Below are 21,922 nucleotides of genomic sequence, written 5' to 3' on the forward strand. Positions count from 1 at the left end.
CTTTTTCTAAAAATCTAAAAATTCTGTATATTCTCTCATTTTTTTAAACTTTTTTCACAAAATACTGACTTTCAATATTCTGACTTTTCACAAAATTCAGACTTCTCAATCTTAAAATGTTGACTTTAAAAAAAGTACATTTAAAAAGGTTAAAACTGAAGATTGGTAAAAAAGGACTTCAGGACTGAAGTTGCGTCACACAGTAACAATAATGTATCATTTCTACAGAGACACTGTTGGAATAAGTTTTCGTTTTAAATGGCAGTGGATGACCCGCTTTATTTGACAGAAACATTTCTACACCACGAACAAAAGGAGACGAGACCAAGTGTCAATAAAAACCTTTATTATTTTTCTTTTTTTCGTTGGGTTTTCCTCAAGTTGATCTTGCCCTTTTTGACCCCTCCTGACCTGACCCCCACACATTCCTCTACCGAGTCCCCCAGACACGAACAACCTCTACGATCAAAATAACACAAACCAGAAGAGGGGATTAAAAACACGGAGGAAGCTGCTGACTAGAAATAAACTACACACACATGGAGTGTTGACAAACCCAGGGCTTTGAGAGCAAGCGTGAATCTCGCGTATCGAGTCGTGTATTTACATAGCTGCAGCTTTCTGAGTTTTGTTCGGCGCTTTCTACACGACGCTGTGGGGAAACTACGGGAATCATTGGGGTTATTACAAGCTCATACATTCAAGCTATACATATATATAACTATGTACACAAAGTATAAATAAAACCACCAAATGAGAACCCAGAGATTATAGTTTTATACATATTCAACACCAAAGAGAAAAAGAACTGTAAAAAGGGGGACGCAGTCATCATGGTTTCATCTAAGCTACTCATTAGGGGGATCCAGTCAAGCAAGTGCTCAGTTTGGAGTAGCTGTTTAAAGCGCTCCGCTGTGGGGCTAAAGACACACACTCAAATAGAGACGGGACTTAATGTACAAAGCCCCCCCTCCCCCACCCTCATCCCAACACACTTCAAAATTCACACTTGCTCTGAAAGGATTTACTGCCAATTACAAGACCCTTTGCTCAAATCTGTATTCTTTAATTACCGTCACTGTACATTACTCTCCGCGGTTTGAGCAGAGACCCGTTAAAAACAGACAGGAAGTCGACAGTTATTTTGATCATAGAGGCGACACAGGTCCTTAAGAAAAATAAAAATAAACTACAAGCAGCAGGAGGAGGCGGGACCAAAGATTTAAAGGGCCAGTACCTTTTTTGAAATGGTCGACTCTAAACTGGAGTGTTCGTTAAGGGGAGTGAAGCGCGGGGAGGGGGACGTTGCATGATTGAAGCTAGCAGGGGGAACAATAACTGCGACTTTAGATGTTTGATAAGATCCCATAATGAATGTCACCGCCTGGTCGTAGGAACACAGCTGCGGTTTATAGCGAGTCTACTGCGGGTTACACGTGTTTTAAAATGGCCCTTCTTTAGAGGATTAAAAAGCGTACTGTCTCTTTAAATCCCTGGATGTTTCCTCCGCCCCTGCAGCCCTCACTTTAAGCCCTGCCCCCCCCCCCCACACCTGTGCTAAGGTGTTCAGCCTGACTTGGCCCCCACCAGAGCCATCAGTCCGTCCGTGCTCATGGACTTGGGGCGCTCCAGAGGGAAGCCCAGCGCCCGGCTCCACACCAGCTGAGCGAGGACACCGAGAGCCCGGGAGACTCCGAACAGAACCGTGTAGTAGTTCATCTCAGACATCCCATAATACTGCAGAGAGGAGGGGGGGGGGAGGGGGAGGTTACTGTCAGATATGCATTAACATTAAGAGAGATACCTGAGGAAAACAACTTTATCTCATCACAATATGGACGAGTGCAAAATCCAAAACACAGTATTTGTTATTAAAAAGGTTATGAGCTACTCAAAGGTGGGGTAGGTCATTCTGGAGAAAGCCGCTCGAGTGCGCTAGAATTTGAAAATACACAGCCGGAACAAATCGGCCACTTCCTCACAGAGCCCCTCCTCCAACACACACGAACGTGACAGGCAGGTAGGCCATCCAGTTACTTTAGCCGGGCCGGCTCAGATGATTGGTCGTGCTTTTTACAGTACAGCTTCCACAGATGAGATATTTTTATGGATTTTTTGTCAAAGCACTTCAGATATTCATTGCTATCGGGATGTTTAGAGCATTCCAGAGATAATGAATATTAAACACGTCTCACCTGCAGCAGCACCCTGAGATAATGAATATTAAACACGTCTCACCTGCAGCAGCACCCTGAGATAATGAATATTAAACACGTCTCACCTGCAGCAGCACCCTGAGATAATGAATATTAAACACGTCTCACCTGCAGCAGCACCCTGAGATAATGAATATTAAACACGTCTCACCTGCAGCAGCACCCTGAGATAATGAATATTAAACACGTCTCACCTGCAGCAGCACCCCGCTGTGGGCGTCCACGTTGGGCCAGGGGTTCTTGGCCTTGCCCTGCTCCAGCAGCACGTTGGGCACGATCTTGTAGAGCTGAGCCACCATCTTGAACAGCGGGTCGTTGGGCAGGTGCTTCAGAGCAAACTCCCGCTGGCAGGTGTAGCGGGGGTCCGTCTTCCTCAGGACGGCGTGGCCGTAACCGGGGACAACCTGCAGAGAGAGAGGGAGACACATTTAGAGAGAACATATGAAATACTTCCTGCTTCTACTCGGAAAATCTAATTCTTTGTTAAAAACGGAGCAACAGATTAGTAAAATATATTTTCAACTCAACTGTGAATCTTGGCATCCCATGTTTATGAACAGTTATTACTCATAATGAAATAAGAACAGACACAAGCTCTGCATACAGTAATCATTATTATTATATTCAGTAAAACTAATAGTTATCTCAAACATGCTATACACCTTGGAGAGTATCTAGATATCCCTGCCCTAACGCCAAAGGAACTGAACACGTGTCGCCGTCTGATGTCTACGTCTGGACGTCTGGACCGCTGCCCCGTTACTTCTCTGCTGTTTTCTTGTCCCAGTTCAAACTGTATACAGTTCAATCGAGCGGACTGAGCGTCCTTAACAACGGTCAATAAGTGCTTGACAGCGGTTTGTACTACTGGATTAACAACGTGTCACGTGTTCCGAATCGACCAATCAGAATTGAGTATTCAACTAGGCCATGTAATAATGCCACTCAAAATATCCTTGGATTGATACTGTGTTCCTTTAAGTTATACGCGTGTGCTCTCCAATTACCACCACTCCATTTTTGTTATTAATATCATTTATTTATCCCAGAAACGACGTGTGTTTGCAAAAAGGTCAACAACTGTTTGCTCAATCACCTAAATACCCCGTGCCCCATTGCGCCATCTAGTGCTCAAAAACAAACAAACATACAAATGGGCACAACAGTTGGTGCTTATTTACCCGTCCAGACTTGAGTGTGTTCCAGATGTAATCCCTCATCTTCTCGTCAGACACTTCTCCTCCCAGCTCCTTCTGCAGCGCCGTCAGCCACACCAGCACCTCCTACACACACGCACACACAGAACAAGTTATTAACAGGATATAACCGTGAGTACATTCATGCTAAATAAGTACACCATTATGACACTTCCACGATTCTATCTGAGCCACTTTTTGGTTCAAATATGAGAGCAGGAGAAAGTCCTTCACACATTCAGGCTGAGATAAACAGGAGGAGAGGATTTAACAGCCAGTGAACTCCAAGTGAAGCTCGGTTTATAACACATTTTGAAGAAAGCAGGTGAGATTAATCACATCAGCCTGTTTGAGTTTCCCAGCATGTATAAAATCACCCAGACCCTGAAGACACATTTCTATTTTGTTATTTACAACCAAACTTCATCTCCTAAAATGTTATTGGGAGACGATGCATCTCCCTTCAGTGAAATGTCATGTGTTGGTGGTACAGACCTGGTTGGCGAGGCCGTGCAGAGGGCCAGCGAGGCCGTTCATGGCGGCGCTGAAGGACAGGTAGGGGTCGGACAGAGCGCTGCCCACCAGGTGGCTGGTGTGAGCGCTGACGTTCCCTCCTTCATGGTCACTGAGAGAGAACAGGGATACATTCAGATGTCAAAACCCAGCTACATGCTGACGCTGTACTCTGTACCTGTGTGAGGTAGTGTGTGTGCGCGAGAGACCAGGAGGAAAAATGGTTAAAAACATTTAAAAAATTGATTCGAAAATAATATGATACAGTACTATTACGTCGGGGGGTGTGTGTGTGTGTGTGTGTGTGTGTGTGTCAAGCCATTTTGTGTGTGTGTGCGCGAGCGAGAGAGAGAGAGAGTGAGAGAGCGCACCAGTACCGGAGATCGTAGTTGTTAGCTTCTGGTGCTAGCGAGCTACGCTAACGGATATAAGGAGTTTTTTCAACAACCAGGTGGAGGAGAGTCCTCTCCTGTCAGACTGAGAGGCTCAGTCAGCTAAAGGACTCTCAGTGGGTCTCGGTGGGTCTCAAACGTTTTGGTCACCATTAATGTAAACAAATATTTCCGAGGCACACGTTTATATGATCATTATAGTTATAAAAAAATAAGAGAATAAATTAAAAACAGGTATGAAATACTGTATGACATTAAAAAAAGAATACAGTTTAAAAGGGAGTGATTTGTAAAATATCCATAAAGAAAAAGTAAATCTGTTTACAGTTCTGTTTCAAATGGGTGTTGAGAGATGTATCCATAGATCTCTTCATTTTGCTTCAAGTGCACCAGATTGATGCTTTTAACTTCAATATTTAAAAACAAATCTTCCCAAGCTCCCCCGGACCCCCCTATGTGAGGTCCACACACCACCTATAAAAATAGCACTTTACCCCTGCTTACACCTATATGCCGTGAGCTGATTATTGAGCCTTCATTGTAACAGTCGCGGGTACGTTGTGTATTTGCGTGGGGATTGTTGCAGTAGAACATTCCACTGTAGCGACCGGTACATTAATGGGAAACCCTAAATGTTTTTGTCCAAAGGGGGGGCCTGACAGGAAAAGTTTGAGAACCACTGGTGTAGTGTGTGTGGTGAGGTAGTGTGTGTACCTGTGTGTGCAGTGTGTGTACCTGTGTATGGTGAGGTAGTGTGTGTACCTGTGTGTGGTGAGGTAGTGTGTGTACCTGTGTGTGGTGAGGTAGTGTGTGTGCAGTGTGTGTACCTGTGTGTGGTGAGGTAATGTGTGTACCTGTGTGTGGTGAGGTCGTGTGTGTACCTGTGTGTGGTGAGGTCGTGTGTGTGCAGTGTGTGTACCTGTGTGTGGTGAGGTAGTGTGTGTACCTGTGTGTGGTGAGGTCGTGTGTGTGCAGTGTGTGTACCTGTGTGTGGTGAGGTAGTGTGTGTACCTGTGTGTGGTGAGGTCGTGTGTGTGCAGTGTGTGTACCTGTGTGTGGTGAGGTAGTGTGTGTACCTGTGTGTGGTGAGGTAGTGTGTGTACCTGTGTGTGGTGAGGTCGTGTGTGTGCAGTGTGTGTACCTGTGTGTGGTGAGGTAGTGTGTGTACCTGTGTGTGGTGAGGTAGTGTGTGTGCAGTGTGTGTACCTGTGTGTGGTGAGGTAGTGTGTGTACCTGTGTGTGGTGAGGTAGTGTGTGTGCAGTGTGTGTACCTGTGTGTGGTGAGGTCGTGTGTGTACCTGTGTGTGGTGAGGTCGTGTGTGTACCTGTGTGTGCAGTGTGTGTACCTGTGTGTGCAGTGTGTGTACCTGTGTGTGCAGTGTGTGTACCTGTGTGTGGTGAGGTCGTGTGTGTGTACCTGTGTGAGGCAGTGTGTGTACCTGTGTGGGCAGTGTGTGTACCTGTGTGGGCAGTGTGTGTACCTGTGTGGGCAGTGTGTGTACCTGTGTGGGCAGTGTGTGTACCTGTGTATGGTGAGGTAGAGCCTCATGAGCTCAGTGAACTGGGAGTCGTTGTATCCCAGCATGTTGCTGAAGTTGTGGGACCAGTCCAGGTTGGAGTCGATGGCTCCGATGCTGCTGCCCTCACGGTAAAGGTTACGGTAAATCTTGGCAGCGATGCAGGGCAGCTTCGCAATCAGATCCATGGAGTCCTCATACACAAACTGAGGGGAGCAGCACAAGGGGGTTCAAGGAATTAAAGAGCAATGCAGCCAATAGTCGAGATACAAGGTTTCCTTTCTGTGCTAAGACCCCAGACTAAGAGGGGGTGTGTGTAGGGGTAGCATTCAACATTGTATTATTTCCTGTAAAGGATTCAAACTGTTCTCCTTTAGCTCAACAGAACATTTCTGCTCTCAGAGGGTTTACAATTAAAGTTGGAAAAGAAACATGCATCTAAAAAGCAGAGTGGTATTCATCAATCCCCAGATGACGGCGTTGAAGCCAATCACACATTTGAAAGTTTCAAAGGGCGCGGCCGGATCAAACTAAAGTATAACTTGCTTCGACTTCATTTTACTTCCCGATTAGACAATGTTAGTTTCACTTTGGGAAACTACAGGCAAGATGTTCAGAATTGGTTTGCCCCCCGCTGTGTTACTCTCGTGTCTGCAGCACGTCTTGTCAAGTTCTCCGGCCGTAGCTCCAAATTAACCGTCAGTGTTTGCCATCAAGCTCCTGCTCTCCCCGTGTCTCTCCGAGTCTCCATTGCTTCAGAAGTTTCCATCAGCAGACGATGACATGATGGTTTGAACTCACCTCCCAGTACTTGGACTTGTGCACCCCCTCGGAGTAGGCGCGGGCGAAGCTGCTCTCGCTGTTCAGAGCCGTGATGGCGGCGCTGAACTGGGACATGGGGTGCAGGTTGGTGGGGAAGTTATCCAGCATGGTGACCACGTGGGAGGGGAGGGCCGCTCTCTTAGCCCACTCTTTGGAGACCCAGCTCACCTGAGGGACAGAACACACACACACCGTTAGAGAGGAACTGAAATATCCTGCTCCTACATCATGTACAGTTTCAGCCCACAGGCCATCAGACTGTTAAACACCTGAACTAAGAACATCCATAACATTCACCTGTTCATTAGGGCTGCAACAAACGACTCATTTGACAATCGATTAATCAATCGATTAATGATCTATTCGGACTATTAGGCCTTGCACAATTTCCGAAACGCTCTTATTTAGCCATCAACTTTTAGATTTAGCTTGAGGTTGTTTTAGGCATGTGGAAACTAACAATGAAGACAATAAAGATGAATGCTTGATTCAAAAATACATACATTATTAAATTAACTTAACACATTTTGAACAAAACTAACATTGCTTTTTATTTAAATAATATTTCACATCAAAAGAAACAATGTTTTAACAAATCTTATTAAATAATCTGATGACAGAACTGTAAACAGAATAGCTGAAACTTTAACAAAGTAAATAACTCAGTTACCTCTAATCATTAACCCATGTTTGTATAATGTAGTTAACTCTGTGTGTTGCTGCTAGCATACATAACACCTGACGTGGAAACGTTACCGGTGGATGGGGCTACAGAGCTGCTAGAAAGACAGTCGAACCCGGTGCATTCCTCCGTCTGGATGTGGAGCACTTTGATAAATGTTTAGACAAACTGCTCGTGTTACCCTTACATACTAAACTCTCTTGGCAACGAGCATTGTCCACCTCAAGACGGGTAACATGTAACCACACCTCGGAGCACGTTCTGTCCGCCATCTCCTCCGTGTGTTGCTGCATGTAGCAGCTGAGTGTGTGTAAGCTGACCCGCCCCCTCGCACACAGACGAGAGAGAGATCTCGTCTGGATTGGAAAGATCAAAATACACCGACCATAGACGCGTTTGTTTGTCTTTTTGCATGTTAGAAACGAGTTCACTAAGACTGAGAGATAATGTTTGTGTAGCAATAATACATGACATATGTTTTAAATGTCCCCAGTACCGATAAAAAGACCAATAACGTTGGAGCTTAACGGCGCGTTAAACACACGTGATGACGTCACCAACGAATTGAAGACTGAATTAGTTGGCAACTAATTTGGTCATCGATTTTAATCGATTAAGTCGATTAGTTGTTGCACCCCTACTGTTCATGCAACTTACACACGATGCATCACTTGGATATAGACTCTTACGGCACTACTTCTATTCTATTTGATTTGATTTACTTGCACTCTTTTATCTGTGTCATTAGGTACTTTTCCCACAAAGGTTCATGAGAACTTAGTTCATCAGAACTCTTTAGTTCTCATGAACTCAGTACAGATCGCGTACACACCGGAATAAGTTCCCTGGGGGTGGATTACGCAAATGAAGCCGCTGACGTCACTTCTTCTTCTGCTTTGGGTTAACTGGCAGGCCGCAAACAACTTCAAGGCGTATACTGCCACCCGGAGTCCCCGGCCGGAAGTCCCCGGTTGTTGGGGACTCCCCACACTTCAGAGTAAATCTCCAGAATGCCGACACCTCCTCATCTCCACCGCTCCCATGTTTTCTTTTGTGGTGCCATAAGTTAGTCTCTCTGCGTTTCTGCGCTGGGCTAATGCTAATGATGCTAATGCTAATGCTAATAATGCTAATAAAATGGTGGCTTCACAACACTTTTGAGTTTTACGGGGCGTGGTTTGCAATCCGCCCAGCCAATCAGAAATATAGCTCTTTTCTCACAAGAGAGCCGCATGAGAGTCCCTGCTCTCTAGCAGGGACGGAAAAGGGGGTAAAAAGGTTCTCATGAACTCATTTTAGTTCCGGCTCTTTTTGGTGTGAACGCGACATTTCGGAACTAAAGTGGGAAAAGCACTGCGGTGTGAACGCGGCTCTTGTGTTACTCTGTTGGAGGAGCCTGTGACCTCAGATATTCATTGTCTTAACTACACTGTCTCTATGCACACATGACAATAAAAGTGAATACAGATCTTGAGTCAAGAGGGGAACTGAAACATCCTGCTCTGACTGCATCAAGCACATCGTTTCCTTTGCACCATTTTATTGTACCTTCCTTCCTGTTTCTTAAAGTGTTGGAGGACTTTGGTTTTTCCATTTGTAAAAACGACGCTGCAGCTCCTGAGCATATGATGAAGACTTTGAAGGTAGAAGCTCAAGCGCAGTATTTAACTACAATCTGGATTGTCTTGTACTTCACTTAAGTATTTCCATTCAATGCTACTTAATACTTTTACTCCACTACATTTACACGACAGCTTTAGTTCATTCTCAGAAGCAGATTTTGCATCGATAAAAAGCTCTTAACGTGATGCAAAACTAAAGACTAAAGCAGTGGAATCGACCATTACTCTTGATATTCTTTATTGTTTCCATACATTATCGGCTTTATTTGCCATCTATTGTTAGTATATTTATAATTTTACTCAATGTGAATTTGCTATATTCCTGCAAGTTATTTATTGTATTATTGTTAATTGTTTTTGTTCTTGTTTCATATATACTGTGACCATGACCGAACGGGGTAAGGGTGAGGGACAGGTGGTGGGTATGTATCTTTTAAAAACAGACAAATATCTTTGTACAACATTCAATGAGTTGAAGATGTCATGTGTATATATCAGACTTCAACATTTCCTCAGTGTTTATTTAAGGATGGAGATTCTTCTGAATACTCAAATAAACTGAAGCCTTCCGAGTAAATCACCAGAACCTCCTAATCTCCACCGCTCCAATGTTTTTTTTGTGTTGCCATAAATTAGTGTCTCTCCGTTTGTGCGCGGGGCTAATGCTAATGCTAATAATGCTAATGCCAGCAAATACAATGGCGGCTTCAAAACACTTTGTTGGAGTTTTACGGGGCGTGGTTTGCAGTTCGCCCAGCCAATAGAAATTGGTACTTTTTTTCTCCCCAGGATAGTCCCACCTCTCTAGCAGGCACTAAACATGGAGGTAAAAGTTTTCTGAACCAAGTTCTCTTTTTGGTGTGAACGCAACATTCCAGGCACGAACGGAACTAAACGTGAAAGTACTCCGGTGTGAACGTGCCTATTACCTCGTCTCTAAGTGAAGCATGCAGATGTTTTGGTTGTACATTTACAACAATACTGAGCTGTTCATTTTAAAAAGGCAGAATGGAAATAGTTTGCTAAGAAGAACCTTTTAAAGTCAATATCAGGTGCAATGAAGTTCAGAATGTGGTTATAAGAGGTGAGGCAATACTGGAATCTGTGTTATCAGTGCGATTACCCTCTTCAAGGCGAACGGTGGCAGAGGTATTTAGAGAAAGATAGAGTGAGATTTGTTCCTGGTTATAAAACAATCTGTAGTTTATAGGAGGCTGTGACCTGGAGATAAAACGGTCATAATAAAATGTGTTGAAAACGAGGTCAGGCTCGGAGCAGCTTTACAGAATTGGGTCACAAAGAAAATGGTTTTATTGGCCGGACTTTTACCTACACTTTCAGAAGAATAAAGATAAACGGCAGAGCGGGAACATGACGACACGAGTCTCTCACAACGGCCTCTCCTGTTAGAGACACAAGCTTTCAATGAGAGGCAATGTCTCGACTAAAGTGTTTTCTAGTCGGCCATTAGTCGACTAATCGTCGCACGTTTATGATACACTGCGATTATAAATATATTTTTTATTTCCCAAAATGGTTTGAGTTTCAAAGGCTGATAGAGAGCGTTACTATAACAGCGTGGTATGTTCTGCTTCACATAAAATAATGAACCTTTGGAATGAAATGCATGAGAGTCACAGCGGTGTGAACAGCAGGCGCTCCGGTAAGGATTCTTATCGAGTGACATTAACAGATATAGTTACCCACAAAGACAAGCTGTTACACACGACATGCATCCTGATCAGAGCCACCAACAAACAGCATATCTATCTATCTCTCCATCTACCTCTCTATCCATCTGTCTATCTATCTCTCCATCTATCTATCTCTCCATCTACCTCTCTATCTACCCATCTATCTCTCCATCTACCCATCTATCTCTCCATCTATCTCTCCATCTATCCATCTATCCATCTACCCATCTATCTCTCCATCTACCTATCTATCCATCTATCCATCCATCTATCTCTCCATCTACCCATCTATCTCTCCATCTATCTATCCATCTACCCATCTATCTCTCCATCTACCCATCTATCTCTCCATCTATCCATCTATCTCTCCATCTATCTATCCATCTACCCATCTATCTCTCCATCTATCTATCCATCTACCCATCTATCTATCCATCTCTCCATCTACCTATCCATCTATCTCTCCATCTACCCATCTATCTCTCCATCTATCCATCTATCTCTCCATCTATCTATCCATCTACCCATCTATCTCTCCATCTATCCATCCATCTATCTCTCCATCTACCCATCTATCTCTCCATCTATCTATCCATCTACCCATCTATCTCTCCATCTATCTCTCCATCTACCTATCTATCCATCTATCTCTCCATCTACCCATCTATCTCTCCATCTACCTACCTATCCATCCATCTATCTCTCCATCTATCTCTCCATCTATCCATCTATCTCTCCATCTACCTATCTATCCATCTATCTCTCCATCTATCTCTCCATCTACCTATCTATCTATCTATCTATCCATCTACCTATCCATCTCTCCATCTATCTATCCATCTACCCATCTACCTATCTACCTATCCATCTATCTATCCATCTATCTCTCCATCTACCCATCTATCTATCTATCTATCTCTCCATCTATCTCTCCATCTATCCATCCATCCATCCATCTATCTCTCCATCTATCCATCTATCTCTCCATCAATCTATCCATCTATCTCTCCATCTATCCATCCATCCCTCCATCTATCTCTCCATCTATCCATCTATCCATCCATCCATCTATCCATCTATCAATCTCTCCATCCATCTATCTCTCCATATATCTATCTCTCCATCACATATGATTAAGTTCCTCTTCATCATAATCATCATCCCTCATTCTGCAGGAAAATGTAATTTAGGAAAGGAGACGAAGTGGAGATACGATCTGACGAGCCCCGACAGATGGATGCAGATAATGAACAGCTGTGAACACTCCATCTCCCCCTCCTCATTAAACCTCCACAGTAAAATGCTCGTCTCACCTGCTCCTCGGTGGGCACCTGTCCGGTGATCAGCAGCCAGAAGAGACCCTCGGGCAGCGGCTCCTCTCCTCCGGGAGCTTTGGGCAGCAGACCCTGACATTCTGGGATGCTGTAGCCACGGAAACGGATACCCTGCGTTTCAATGGAGACAGAAATGTATTGTTATCGTGCAGCTTATATTCTTTTGTTTCTTATATGATAGTTTCTTCTCTTATGTTTGCTTGCATGTATAGTTGGTGTGGGTAGCTGAAACTACGCATAACAATCAAAACATCTTAATGCTTTCATATCATCCCGGCTGGATTATTGTAACTCCATTCTCACTCGTTTTCAAGTCACCTCTGACCCGTCTACAAATGATCCACTAGGTCCAGCAGGAGGACTCACATCACACCCATCTTACGATCTTTACATTGGCTTCCCATCCGGTGAAGGACTCATCTTAAGGTTCTTGTCATCACGTATAGAGCCCTGCATGGACAGGAAGTGACCGTCTCCATCCCTTTATCACCAGTAGGTCACTCAGCTCTTCTACTGGCTGTCCCTCGCTCTCGAAAACTAAAAAGGTGACCGTGCTTTTTGAAGTAGTGGCTAGTGATTGTGGATGACTTGATTTCTGTTGGCTCACAGGATGAGTTACGACATGCTGCTCTCAGAGGAATCGGGGTAAGTGCCTCGGAGTGAGTTTCACTTATTAAAGCAGCTTGGAGACAAACTGACCTCATCAGGATCCAGAACAGAGGTCTCGTACACCAGACCCTTCATCCCCCGCATGCCTCCGTACACCTGGGGACACAGCAGAGGACAAAGAGACATTACGACACGGTGGAGACATTTGAACAACAGAAATAGCACGTGTTAAACATTGCAGGAAGAGGCAGGACAAAAAGTAAGATTTCTTGTAATTTAAAATGTATTTAATTCTGCTTTTTTTTCTCAGAAAGATTAAACCGTATATATTTTCTGAAAAATTATGTTTATTTTCTGGAAATAAAAGTATATATATATATATATTAGGGCCGGGACTTTAACGCGTTAATTAAGATTAATTAATTACACAAAAATTAACGCATTTTAAATCGCACTTATTTTTGCCATGCGGAACGTTTCTCACTGGATGAGTTTCAGGCGTACCGATTATACTGGAGCACCAACTAACGTTCATGACTTCAGACAACAACAAACTACAGTGAACAATAGCCGGATCGCCTGAGCTGTTAGATTAACATTAACATAATTGTTGTATTTGTGATTGCACTGCCTTCTGGCCTGAGGCACCGTCCTTGATGGAGCATATGTGTGGGCTGGACCTGTATTTCACAGGAAAGGAGTGAGCAGAGAGCAGTTGTTGATTCTTGTTCTGTTTTCTGTGAATATCTGCCGCACCCTCTCAGACTTTGAGTTGCGCGCGCTGCTAAAGAGACGTGTTACCATGGAAACCAAACAATGGTGGAGCTGTATTAAAGTCCGAGTGGAAACAGTCCTGAGTAAATCTGATTTTGTCAGAAATCGGGAGAGGGCAATGAAATCGGGAGTCTCCCGCGAAAATCGGGAGGGTTGACAAGTAGGACCCTCACCCAACCCACACTCAACCAGATGACTGGTTTCAGGGCCAGGATAACTAAGTCCAAGTCTGAAAAAATAACCAGCTCACTGGATTGCACTCGACTGTAGACCACTTGGAGTGGTAGAAGATAAGGGGCTGCAAAAGCTACTACAGATTGCATCGTCTGACACAACGTATGAGCTGCCATGCAGAAAGACAGAGACAAAAAGAATCCAGCGGCTTTATGACAATGAAAAGGAAGAGAAAGAGAATTTATTGGAGAAAGCCGAATGTGTTGCCCTGACTGGGGATCATTGGACCTCGGTAAACAATTCAAATGACCTCTGTGTGACGGCACACTTTATTGACATCTTCTCACTGTTCTCAGGTCAAATATTTATATGTGATTAAAAATGCGATTAATTAATTACAAAACCTCTAATTAATTAGATTATTTTTTTTAATCGAGTCCCGGCCCTAATATATATATATATATATATATATATATATATATATATATATATATATATATTACAGGGTTATTTATATAAAAAATATTTAAAGAAAAGTTTTTCTGAGAAACATTTTTGGGGATATCTTTTTTTATTTGATAAAATCTCACAATTCTAAGATATTAAAAAAAGTTTTTCTGAAAAATAATATGTATTTTCTGGAAATAATAATAATAATATCTAATAAAAAAAAGATTTTAAAAAAAGTTTCTCTGAGAAATAACAAAATATGTTGGGGGTAACATTTTGTATTTTTTCCCCCTAAAAATCTCAAAATAATGACTTTCTTTCAAAGAACAAAAAACTCAATCTCAAATGTTTCCCCATGTGGCCGTAATTCTCTTCTGTCTCTCTCCAATCTAGTCTGATCTAATACACAGAAGTTAGTGCTCTTTGAAAGGCTGCATTAGTTAGTCGTCCTTAAAGGGTCTTATGTGGTTTACGGATATTATATTCTTTCTGGAACAACTCAGCAACCGACACAGGACGTCATCGTGACCGGCCTGTAATCCACACGGAAACACATTACGAAGTGGATAAGGTGTTAGCTGGGTAGATGTTCAAATGTGAGCTTCTGCTTTTATGAGGCGTTTTGAAATGTAACGGATATATTGGCGTCTGCTAATCGTGTCGACGGTTCAGGAGGCGTTTAGTGTCTCCTCTGATATAGAAACAATAAACAAAGTTTGAGGTTAATAATCTGAGTTTCCCCCGCACGCTGTTCGGCTACCGCTAACGTTAGCTCAGCTTGTTTCTTACTTCAGATCCAGGTACCATGACTAAACACCTTTCATCCGGTTAAAATGTAGAGTTAAAAAGCACCAAGACGTGGCTTAAAACTGGATAAGAAGTACGTTTCTGTTTATGTCCACTTCTGGCAGCTAGCGTATGCTCACAGGAGACACAGGATTCAAGCTCATTACAATTACACATTTCTCTGAAACTACTCGACTGACGGTGCTTATTTAAAATGATGTGTACCAGACAAAGATATTGAACCGTGGCGTTCGTCACTCACCATGTCGACGTTGATCTGGCCTATGTTGGTTTTGCCGTACTGCTGTTTGAAGCTCTTGATGCGGGTCTGTTCTTTGGGGATGAGGTCGGCCAGGATATCCTTCAGATTCTGCAAAAAACACAACTTCATATAACATCTAATCTTTCAAATAAAAAACCCACACACTGCTCCTCCGATGTGAACCAATCAAACAGACTTTATGTCAACAATGAAGGGAGAGCGATCGACCTGTGGCTCGGCAAAGGTCAGCTATTAATACAACAGAGGAGGAACCAGTGGCTTTTACACGTGTTCCATTAAACGCATATATTCTTAGTTGTGTTTAGGGCATACATAGACACAGTAAAGGACCAAAAAATAGAACTATTATAGGAGTATTTCAACAACATTTAAATGTACAAAAAGCTAAGTACAAGATTGTGCACATTGGAATTGAAGTCAAGAAGTGTGCAGACAAGAGGGAAGCTTCGAACAGAAAGACAGGCTTATGTGCAGGGTTCACAATATTAGTATATATACATTTTATATATATTTGTTATACAATATGCCCACGATAAGCTCACTTGACGTGCCTTAGTGTCATGTATAGTGTGTATGAAGGGGTTAGAGTCGTTCAGTGTCCTTTGAGTGATAATGACATGAATATAGGAGGCAGTGCACTTACTGTTGTTGAAGCACTGGCATTCCTGGCAGCCTGAAGGAAGGCGGCATTCTGGGAAAACACAAGAAATAAGATTTTGAGTGAGAAGCAGAAACCCCAAAACTCTTCATGAACTGTGCAAAAAGTCGATATTTCATACGAGCAAAAAATGTAAATCCAACTTGTTATTTAATGCTTATTTGATCTATTAAATATCGTTTGACACTTTGCACGATCCTGTCTGGTACTAAGCAAAGTATGATCTTACTTTAAGTACAAATGTACCCATAAAGCAACACTTCTAGGTTACTGAAGCTATTAAATATGAACCAAGACGACTTTAGATTAACTCAAAAAAATAATTGGACAAAAACAGCTGATGATTTTTGTTGCCAGTCCTCTAGTTACAACAGCCATTACCTGAGTGAAGACAGACTTTCAAACTAATATGTTGAAGTAGTAGAAGAGCACTCAGACATCTTCACACCAAAACATTTTCTAGTTATTCAAAATAAAGAATTAAAGGTTATTTCTGACAGTTTGACAGAGATGTGACACGGGCTGGGCAATATACCGATGATATCGATATGACGATGGGAGACTCGATCTTATCTCATAAGAGTGAATTGAAGTAGGGCTGTCCCGAATACCATTTTTCGGGCTCCGGATACTCGGTAGTAATCAGCAGCGAATATTCGTTCCGCGCGGGGGTGAGCGTAGTAATCAGCAGCGAACCGCTTCGACATGTGTATTTCGGTGTATTCACGGCATCCTTTTCGTTATTCTACAGTATTGTTGTTTTATAGTTATTTGTTAAGGTAACCCAATTTGTGTTCTTTGAAATTGAAAAGGATATCGCATTGTGTTTGTTACTTTCGTTGCAGTTGTGTATGTCTTAAGTGTAATTTGGCTTGGCTTCATATTTTGTATGGACATGCTTTTATTTTGAAGGAGAGTTCGCGCAGTCGACAGGAAGTTGTTGTTGCTATGGAAACAACGTGACGAGATTAATGGAGAAAAAGTCATATCTACATATAAAGACGGAGAAAGTAAACAATAACGTTTATGGTTAAGTGTGAGCACCCCCTGTCGAAGCACAAGCTCTTACGTTGATATTGGAGATTTCCAAAAATAAAAAAATGTAGAAAAAAAATAACGAATATCCAAATTGAAACCCGAATAGTACTCCAACGAACGAACATTCGGGTACAGCCCTGCAGTGAAGTGATGTCAATATTATTCAACATAACAGACCGTTCGAGCTCTTGTATTGTTTGTTTTTACCCACATAAATGTTAGTGTTAATATTTTTACAAAACACCAGAAGTCCACCGTACAATATTGAGGTATTTGATAGGAAACCATTCAGATACCGTTCCCCCTGCACTGCAGCACAGACGAGGCGTTACAACTAGAAATTAATCAAGCGTCTAAATAATGAATCCTTTGACAAGCACTTCATGTCTCCTCTCTGAAAGTCCTCTGGGCTCCAGCTCTTAGAGCATCAACGTAGATTAATTAATTAGCAGAGATGAGGCGGCTATAATAGGTTGAAGATAATGAGGAAGCCTGACGTTCTTCACGGAGGTCAACTGAGGGTGTCTGGTTTTGCCGGTTTAGTCTCAGTACGAGCTAAAAACCTGTTTGTATGCAAAGAAGCAGCCACTGACATACTCCTGCTCATTTAAAAGAAGCAAAAATCAAACTATTGGCCACTGGCGTCTTGGTGTTAAAATGTTTGACCTCGCCTCATTTAACCTCTGATTCCTGCAGGTGTTGAACCGTGAACCTCAATGAGACGCTTCTGAATCAATAATGTAAACAAAGATAATTGTTATAGGGTCATTTGTACACGGCTAAGATAAGACTGGGAATAATCAGGTGATGATTGCTCAGCGTTTACGATCGGCTGTTTGGACGTTTTGCCAAGATAAGCGATGTAAAGGAAATGACAAACATCCCTCATTAACAGAGAGAACAAACATTGCTCTGGGATTCCTTCAGTGTCGATGCTTCAGGAGGTTTTAAGAATGTCTTCTGATATAAAAACAGTGAATAAAGTTTTATTTTGAGGTTCAAAATCGGAGTTTTCTTTCCGGCTGCCGCTAACGTTAGCTCAGCTTGTTTCTCTGATTACTTCCGATTCAGATGTCCTTCACTAAAATCCTTCATGCGGTTCAAAGAGCTAAACAGCACCATGAAGTGGCTTAAACCTGGATAAAAAGTTAGCTTCTGGCAGCTAACGTATGCTCACAGGGGATTCAACTGCATCACAGGAGACAGAGGATTACACTTCATTCAAATCTCTGAAACGGCACTCAGTATTTAACAGAGCTATGGTTTGTTACACACTTTAAAAGCGGACATTTTACTCGGGCTGCAACAATTGTTATCACTGCTATTGCTATTTGATTAAAGGTTCCATGAGGGTTTGTGACGGCAGACCGTTTACATGCAGAAAAAGCTACATAACACACAAGGGGACGGGTAAGAACCAGAAAAGCATGACATGGGACCTTTAAGGATATTGCAGGGATTGTTTTGGCATCAGTATCATTAAATGGAGATATTTAAAATAATCAGTGAGTTTTTCCAGACAAAGATATTTTATTAAGTGCGTAGAATATGATTAGTAGGTTGGGACATCTCTCTAAATCCACAATCCTTCATTCAGAATAACATTTATTTGTACATGCATCAAAAGAAATGCACTAGCCAATACATTTCGGTTAATTATGCACCATAATACCTGCCACACATTATCCCTTTAAGCCCCGATGTGTTGCTTGTTTGTTGCTACAGGACGTACGGATTAAAGAAGTACCTGCTGTGGTTATGAAATTGTTTGGAGGAGAGAAGTCTTGTTAAAGCTCAGCGCTACTAAAACAGGACTCTTGTTAGATTATCACATGTATCAATGAAGGGGAGGGAGGGAGGAGTCAAGGAGACAGCTGGCTTTCCTCCCAATGGGATCACCCCCCCCCCCCAAACACAACTGGTGCTCGGATAAAAGCAGACAAAGCTGGTAGAAAAACAAAAAGATGGGACACACACACACACACACACACACACACACACACACACACACACACACACACACACACACACACACACACACACACACACACACACACACACACACACACACACACACACACACACACACACACACACACACACACACACACACACACACACACACACACACACACACACACACACACACACACACACACACACACACACACACACACACACACACACACACACACACACACACACACACACACACACACACACACACACACACACACACACACACACACACACACACACACACACACACACACACACACACACACACACACACACACACACACACACACACACACACACACACACACACACACACACACAGCTGAGAGAGAGAGGTTATGTAACAGCTCAGGGTCTTAAATATAGAGAGCCGTTTCACCCAGACGCTCCCTGCCAGAGGGAAAGGTTAAACCCTACTCTGCAACCAAGAGTCAAAGCAGGAGGGGAGGAAACACGTGAAGACGTGTGTACAAGTAAATAAAACATATCCAAGGTAACTACAACTGAATGTGAAAGCTGGAGAAGTGAACCGTGTCTTTAAACGGCTGTATTTAAAGAAACTCTGCATTTAGCGTTAGAATAATAATAAAATGCAATCATTACAACCATAGATACTGTATGAGGCACATGTTGAAGGATTCCACTGTTTTTCTTTTCTGCACTTTAAGAAATACAAGTTAGGGCATTTCATTTTTAACCCGTTCCTCTAAAAGAAGATTTAAATTACTTGGAATTCCTCGTTGTTTCTAAATTATTGAAAGACCTGAGGAGCTGAAACTAAAACATTATCTAATCTATTTATCTGCTTGATTGTCTGCTCTTTAAAATGTAAGAAAATTGTTGAAAAGACGTGTTAAATGTTCATGCCTTTAGAAACATAATCACACTTTGTTAGCCCCCTTGATTGTGATAAATGAGGCGGATCAAAATGCTTTTAATTGGGCGTAAAAATGTCGCACGTTGCCAGCATCACATGCTTTTCAGTCGTAGTTCAGGGACAGAGCATGATATGGAAAACGAAAAGCTCCATAATAAAACTCCTGTTCGAAGATTACAGCTGATAAGAGAGAAAGGGTGAGTGCATCAAAGGGGTTTATCGACATCTCCTTAATTACAAGACAGATAACAGGGACACCAGGTTAAAAGAGGGGAACCGTTAGTCGCTGATTTCTTGTTTTAAACGTAGGAAAAGCTACTTAGTGGGTGTCAGGAGATGATATGAGGGTCATCCAGTGTCAGAGGTCGCAGGAGTAATACAGTAGATTACTGTCACTGAAGGTCACAGTCAGCATGGAAGGAAATATACTTTATCATTCACTGTTAATGTTTCAGTAAGAGAATCTAAGTAGTTGTGCAACTTTTAATAATTATCCTTAATGATCAATGTGCAGATTAATCATTTGACCTATCAAATATCATAAAATAGTGAAAAAAGTCCAAGGTGATGCCTTTAAATGTCTCTACAGTCAGGCCAAAGCCCACATGTATTCACGTTAAAACGATAAAGCAGGACATCTCCATATTTGAGGCTCACTTCTTTCAGTAAACTAATGAATGAATGTACTAAGAGGTGCAGCTCCAATACCCTCATCAAACAGATTCAAATGACTACTGGCTTTCAGTCTGCTTGGGTTTTAGACTATAAATGATCACTTTTAAGGCGTGTAGGAACATACATGTGACCTCCTGAGAGCCTGAATGCAACCTGATATCACCCAGTGTGTCTTTGCTGTCTATTACTCGGTCAAACCTTAAAACTAAAAGGTGACCTTTCCTGTTTGGTTGCTGAATGACTTGCTGGAGCAGAAACACCGTGTCCTTTATGCCCTTTCTAAAATGTCAGACTTGCATTTTCTCTGCTGTTTATCACCTGTGTTGCATGCATCGTAATATTACCTTACATGTCATGGTTATTTTATGCATTTAAATCACATTGCATCTTCTTTTGTAAGCATTTAAAGTCAGTATTAATTCTCAGATATCCACGTTTCTTTTCACATGCTAAAACGTGGAAACATGCTAGCTGATATTGCACAATAAAACTGATGTTTGTTGAATTATTCCTCACTAAAACACTTGTTTCAACCTTACTATATAACTATTATATATATATTTTAGGACACAATAGATTTCTAATGTTAGATATTTGGCAGAAATCCTAACCTGAAGGTCAACAGTGTTTCCTGAATAAACACAAAGTCTGAGCTGACTTTAGAAGCACTCAGTGTCTGTTAATGATTCATGCTTGTTATATTTAAGGTTTGCCAGAGAACAGAGAAAGTTAACTGGACACAGAAACACAGAAACTCAGAAACACGTTCAGGCAGGACCACCAGGCCAGCTAATGCTAACAGTGGCTAACAAGACACAACTTCATACACTCACATTATATCGTAATACCGCCCCTATATAAAAACAGCAAGGAATTAAGACTAATATTGTGATGTTTTAGAAAGTATTAACCACACCCTGCGTTAACAGGATTTCACAATGTGGTTGACAGTGCTAAGCTAACTAGGCTAAGCTAACTAGCGTCGTTAGCTCAACAACTTTGACGTCTAAAATCTCAGCCGTTTGGATTCTACTCACCTTTGAGTTGAGGAGTTTAGGCGCTAACCTGCTGACAGTGAGGAAGGACATGGTGTCTGTGAACAGGTGTGGTATTTCCACGTATTCTTGAGTAACGAAATGAAGCCGCTGCCGGTGCGGAGCTTGTTGAAGGTGCCCCTCCAGAAACAGAAGGTTGAAGAAGAGGGATTCTGGCCCGCAGGAAGCAGCGAGGTTGATTGGTCGACGGGCGTTACGCACAACCACTTAGAGGGATTCGATTGGTTGGAGGGATGATGGGTGAGCGCTGATTGGATGGAGGATCTGTCTTGTGTCTGTGACGACAGCTGGAGATCAGGGTCTGTTCAAGAGCAAGCTTAAAATACCTGATTGTAGCTCCTTTTTGTCAAAATCCCAAATTGTACTATTTTAAACTTTGCCATTTGTGACCCCACGCACTGAAACTATCATCCTTCTGTTGTGGAAATGCCTTACTTTCCTCCGACATTAATTAACTGATTGTTGGTTTTGGGAAAAGTAGTGAAAAATGTAGAAAAAAAGGTGCAGAGGTGTAAAGTAACTAAGTACATTTACTC

The 21,922-nt window shown here is 42.3% G+C and overlaps 1 protein-coding gene across 10 annotated transcripts; it reads right to left on the reverse strand.

Annotated features, from left to right (window-relative positions):
- Positions 1 to 329: 329 nt before the first annotated feature.
- On the reverse strand, positions 330 to 21,552 carry cs (citrate synthase). Of its 10 annotated transcripts, XM_079675229.1 has the most exons (11): positions 21,369 to 21,536; positions 15,708 to 15,755; positions 15,044 to 15,151; positions 12,688 to 12,753; positions 11,968 to 12,099; positions 6,636 to 6,824; positions 5,841 to 6,040; positions 3,908 to 4,037; positions 3,398 to 3,499; positions 2,411 to 2,620; positions 330 to 1,737 (listed from the first exon to the last, which is right to left on the reverse strand). In XM_079675229.1, the coding sequence occupies exons 1-11, from the start codon at positions 21,417 to 21,419 to the stop codon at positions 1,567 to 1,569; spliced, it is 1,407 nt and encodes a 468-aa protein (XP_079531355.1). In that variant the 5' UTR covers positions 21,420 to 21,536; the 3' UTR covers positions 330 to 1,566. The 10 variants fall into 10 exon arrangements, with proteins under 10 accessions (XP_079531355.1, XP_079531358.1, XP_079531356.1 ...); XM_079675232.1 differs by lacking the exons at positions 330 to 1,737; positions 2,411 to 2,620; positions 3,398 to 3,499; positions 3,908 to 4,037 and adding exons at positions 4,052 to 4,103; positions 5,107 to 5,420; positions 5,459 to 5,663 and having other exon boundaries at positions 5,820 to 6,040; positions 21,369 to 21,547; XM_079675230.1 differs by lacking the exons at positions 330 to 1,737; positions 2,411 to 2,620; positions 3,398 to 3,499; positions 3,908 to 4,037 and adding exons at positions 4,052 to 4,103; positions 5,080 to 5,420; positions 5,459 to 5,663 and having other exon boundaries at positions 5,820 to 6,040; positions 21,369 to 21,547.
- Positions 21,553 to 21,922: the final 370 nt, after the last annotated feature.

This window comes from Notothenia rossii (genome assembly GCF_949606895.1).
Source record: "Notothenia rossii genome assembly, chromosome: 4".
Taxonomy (NCBI): Eukaryota; Metazoa; Chordata; class Actinopteri; order Perciformes; family Nototheniidae; genus Notothenia; species Notothenia rossii.

Coding starts and splice junctions, on each gene's coding strand:
- cs (XM_079675233.1), bottom strand. CDS start 21,419: ATGTCCTTCCTCACTGTCAGCAGGTTAGCGCCTAAACTCCTCAACTCA. Junction 12,754..15,043: donor GCCAGATCAACGTCGACATG/GTGAGTGACGAA, acceptor CTGTGTCCCCAG/GTGTACGGAGGCATGCGGGG. Junction 5,664..5,819: donor TACACACACTGCCCACACAG/GTACACACACTG, acceptor CTGCACACACAG/GTACACACACTGCACACACA.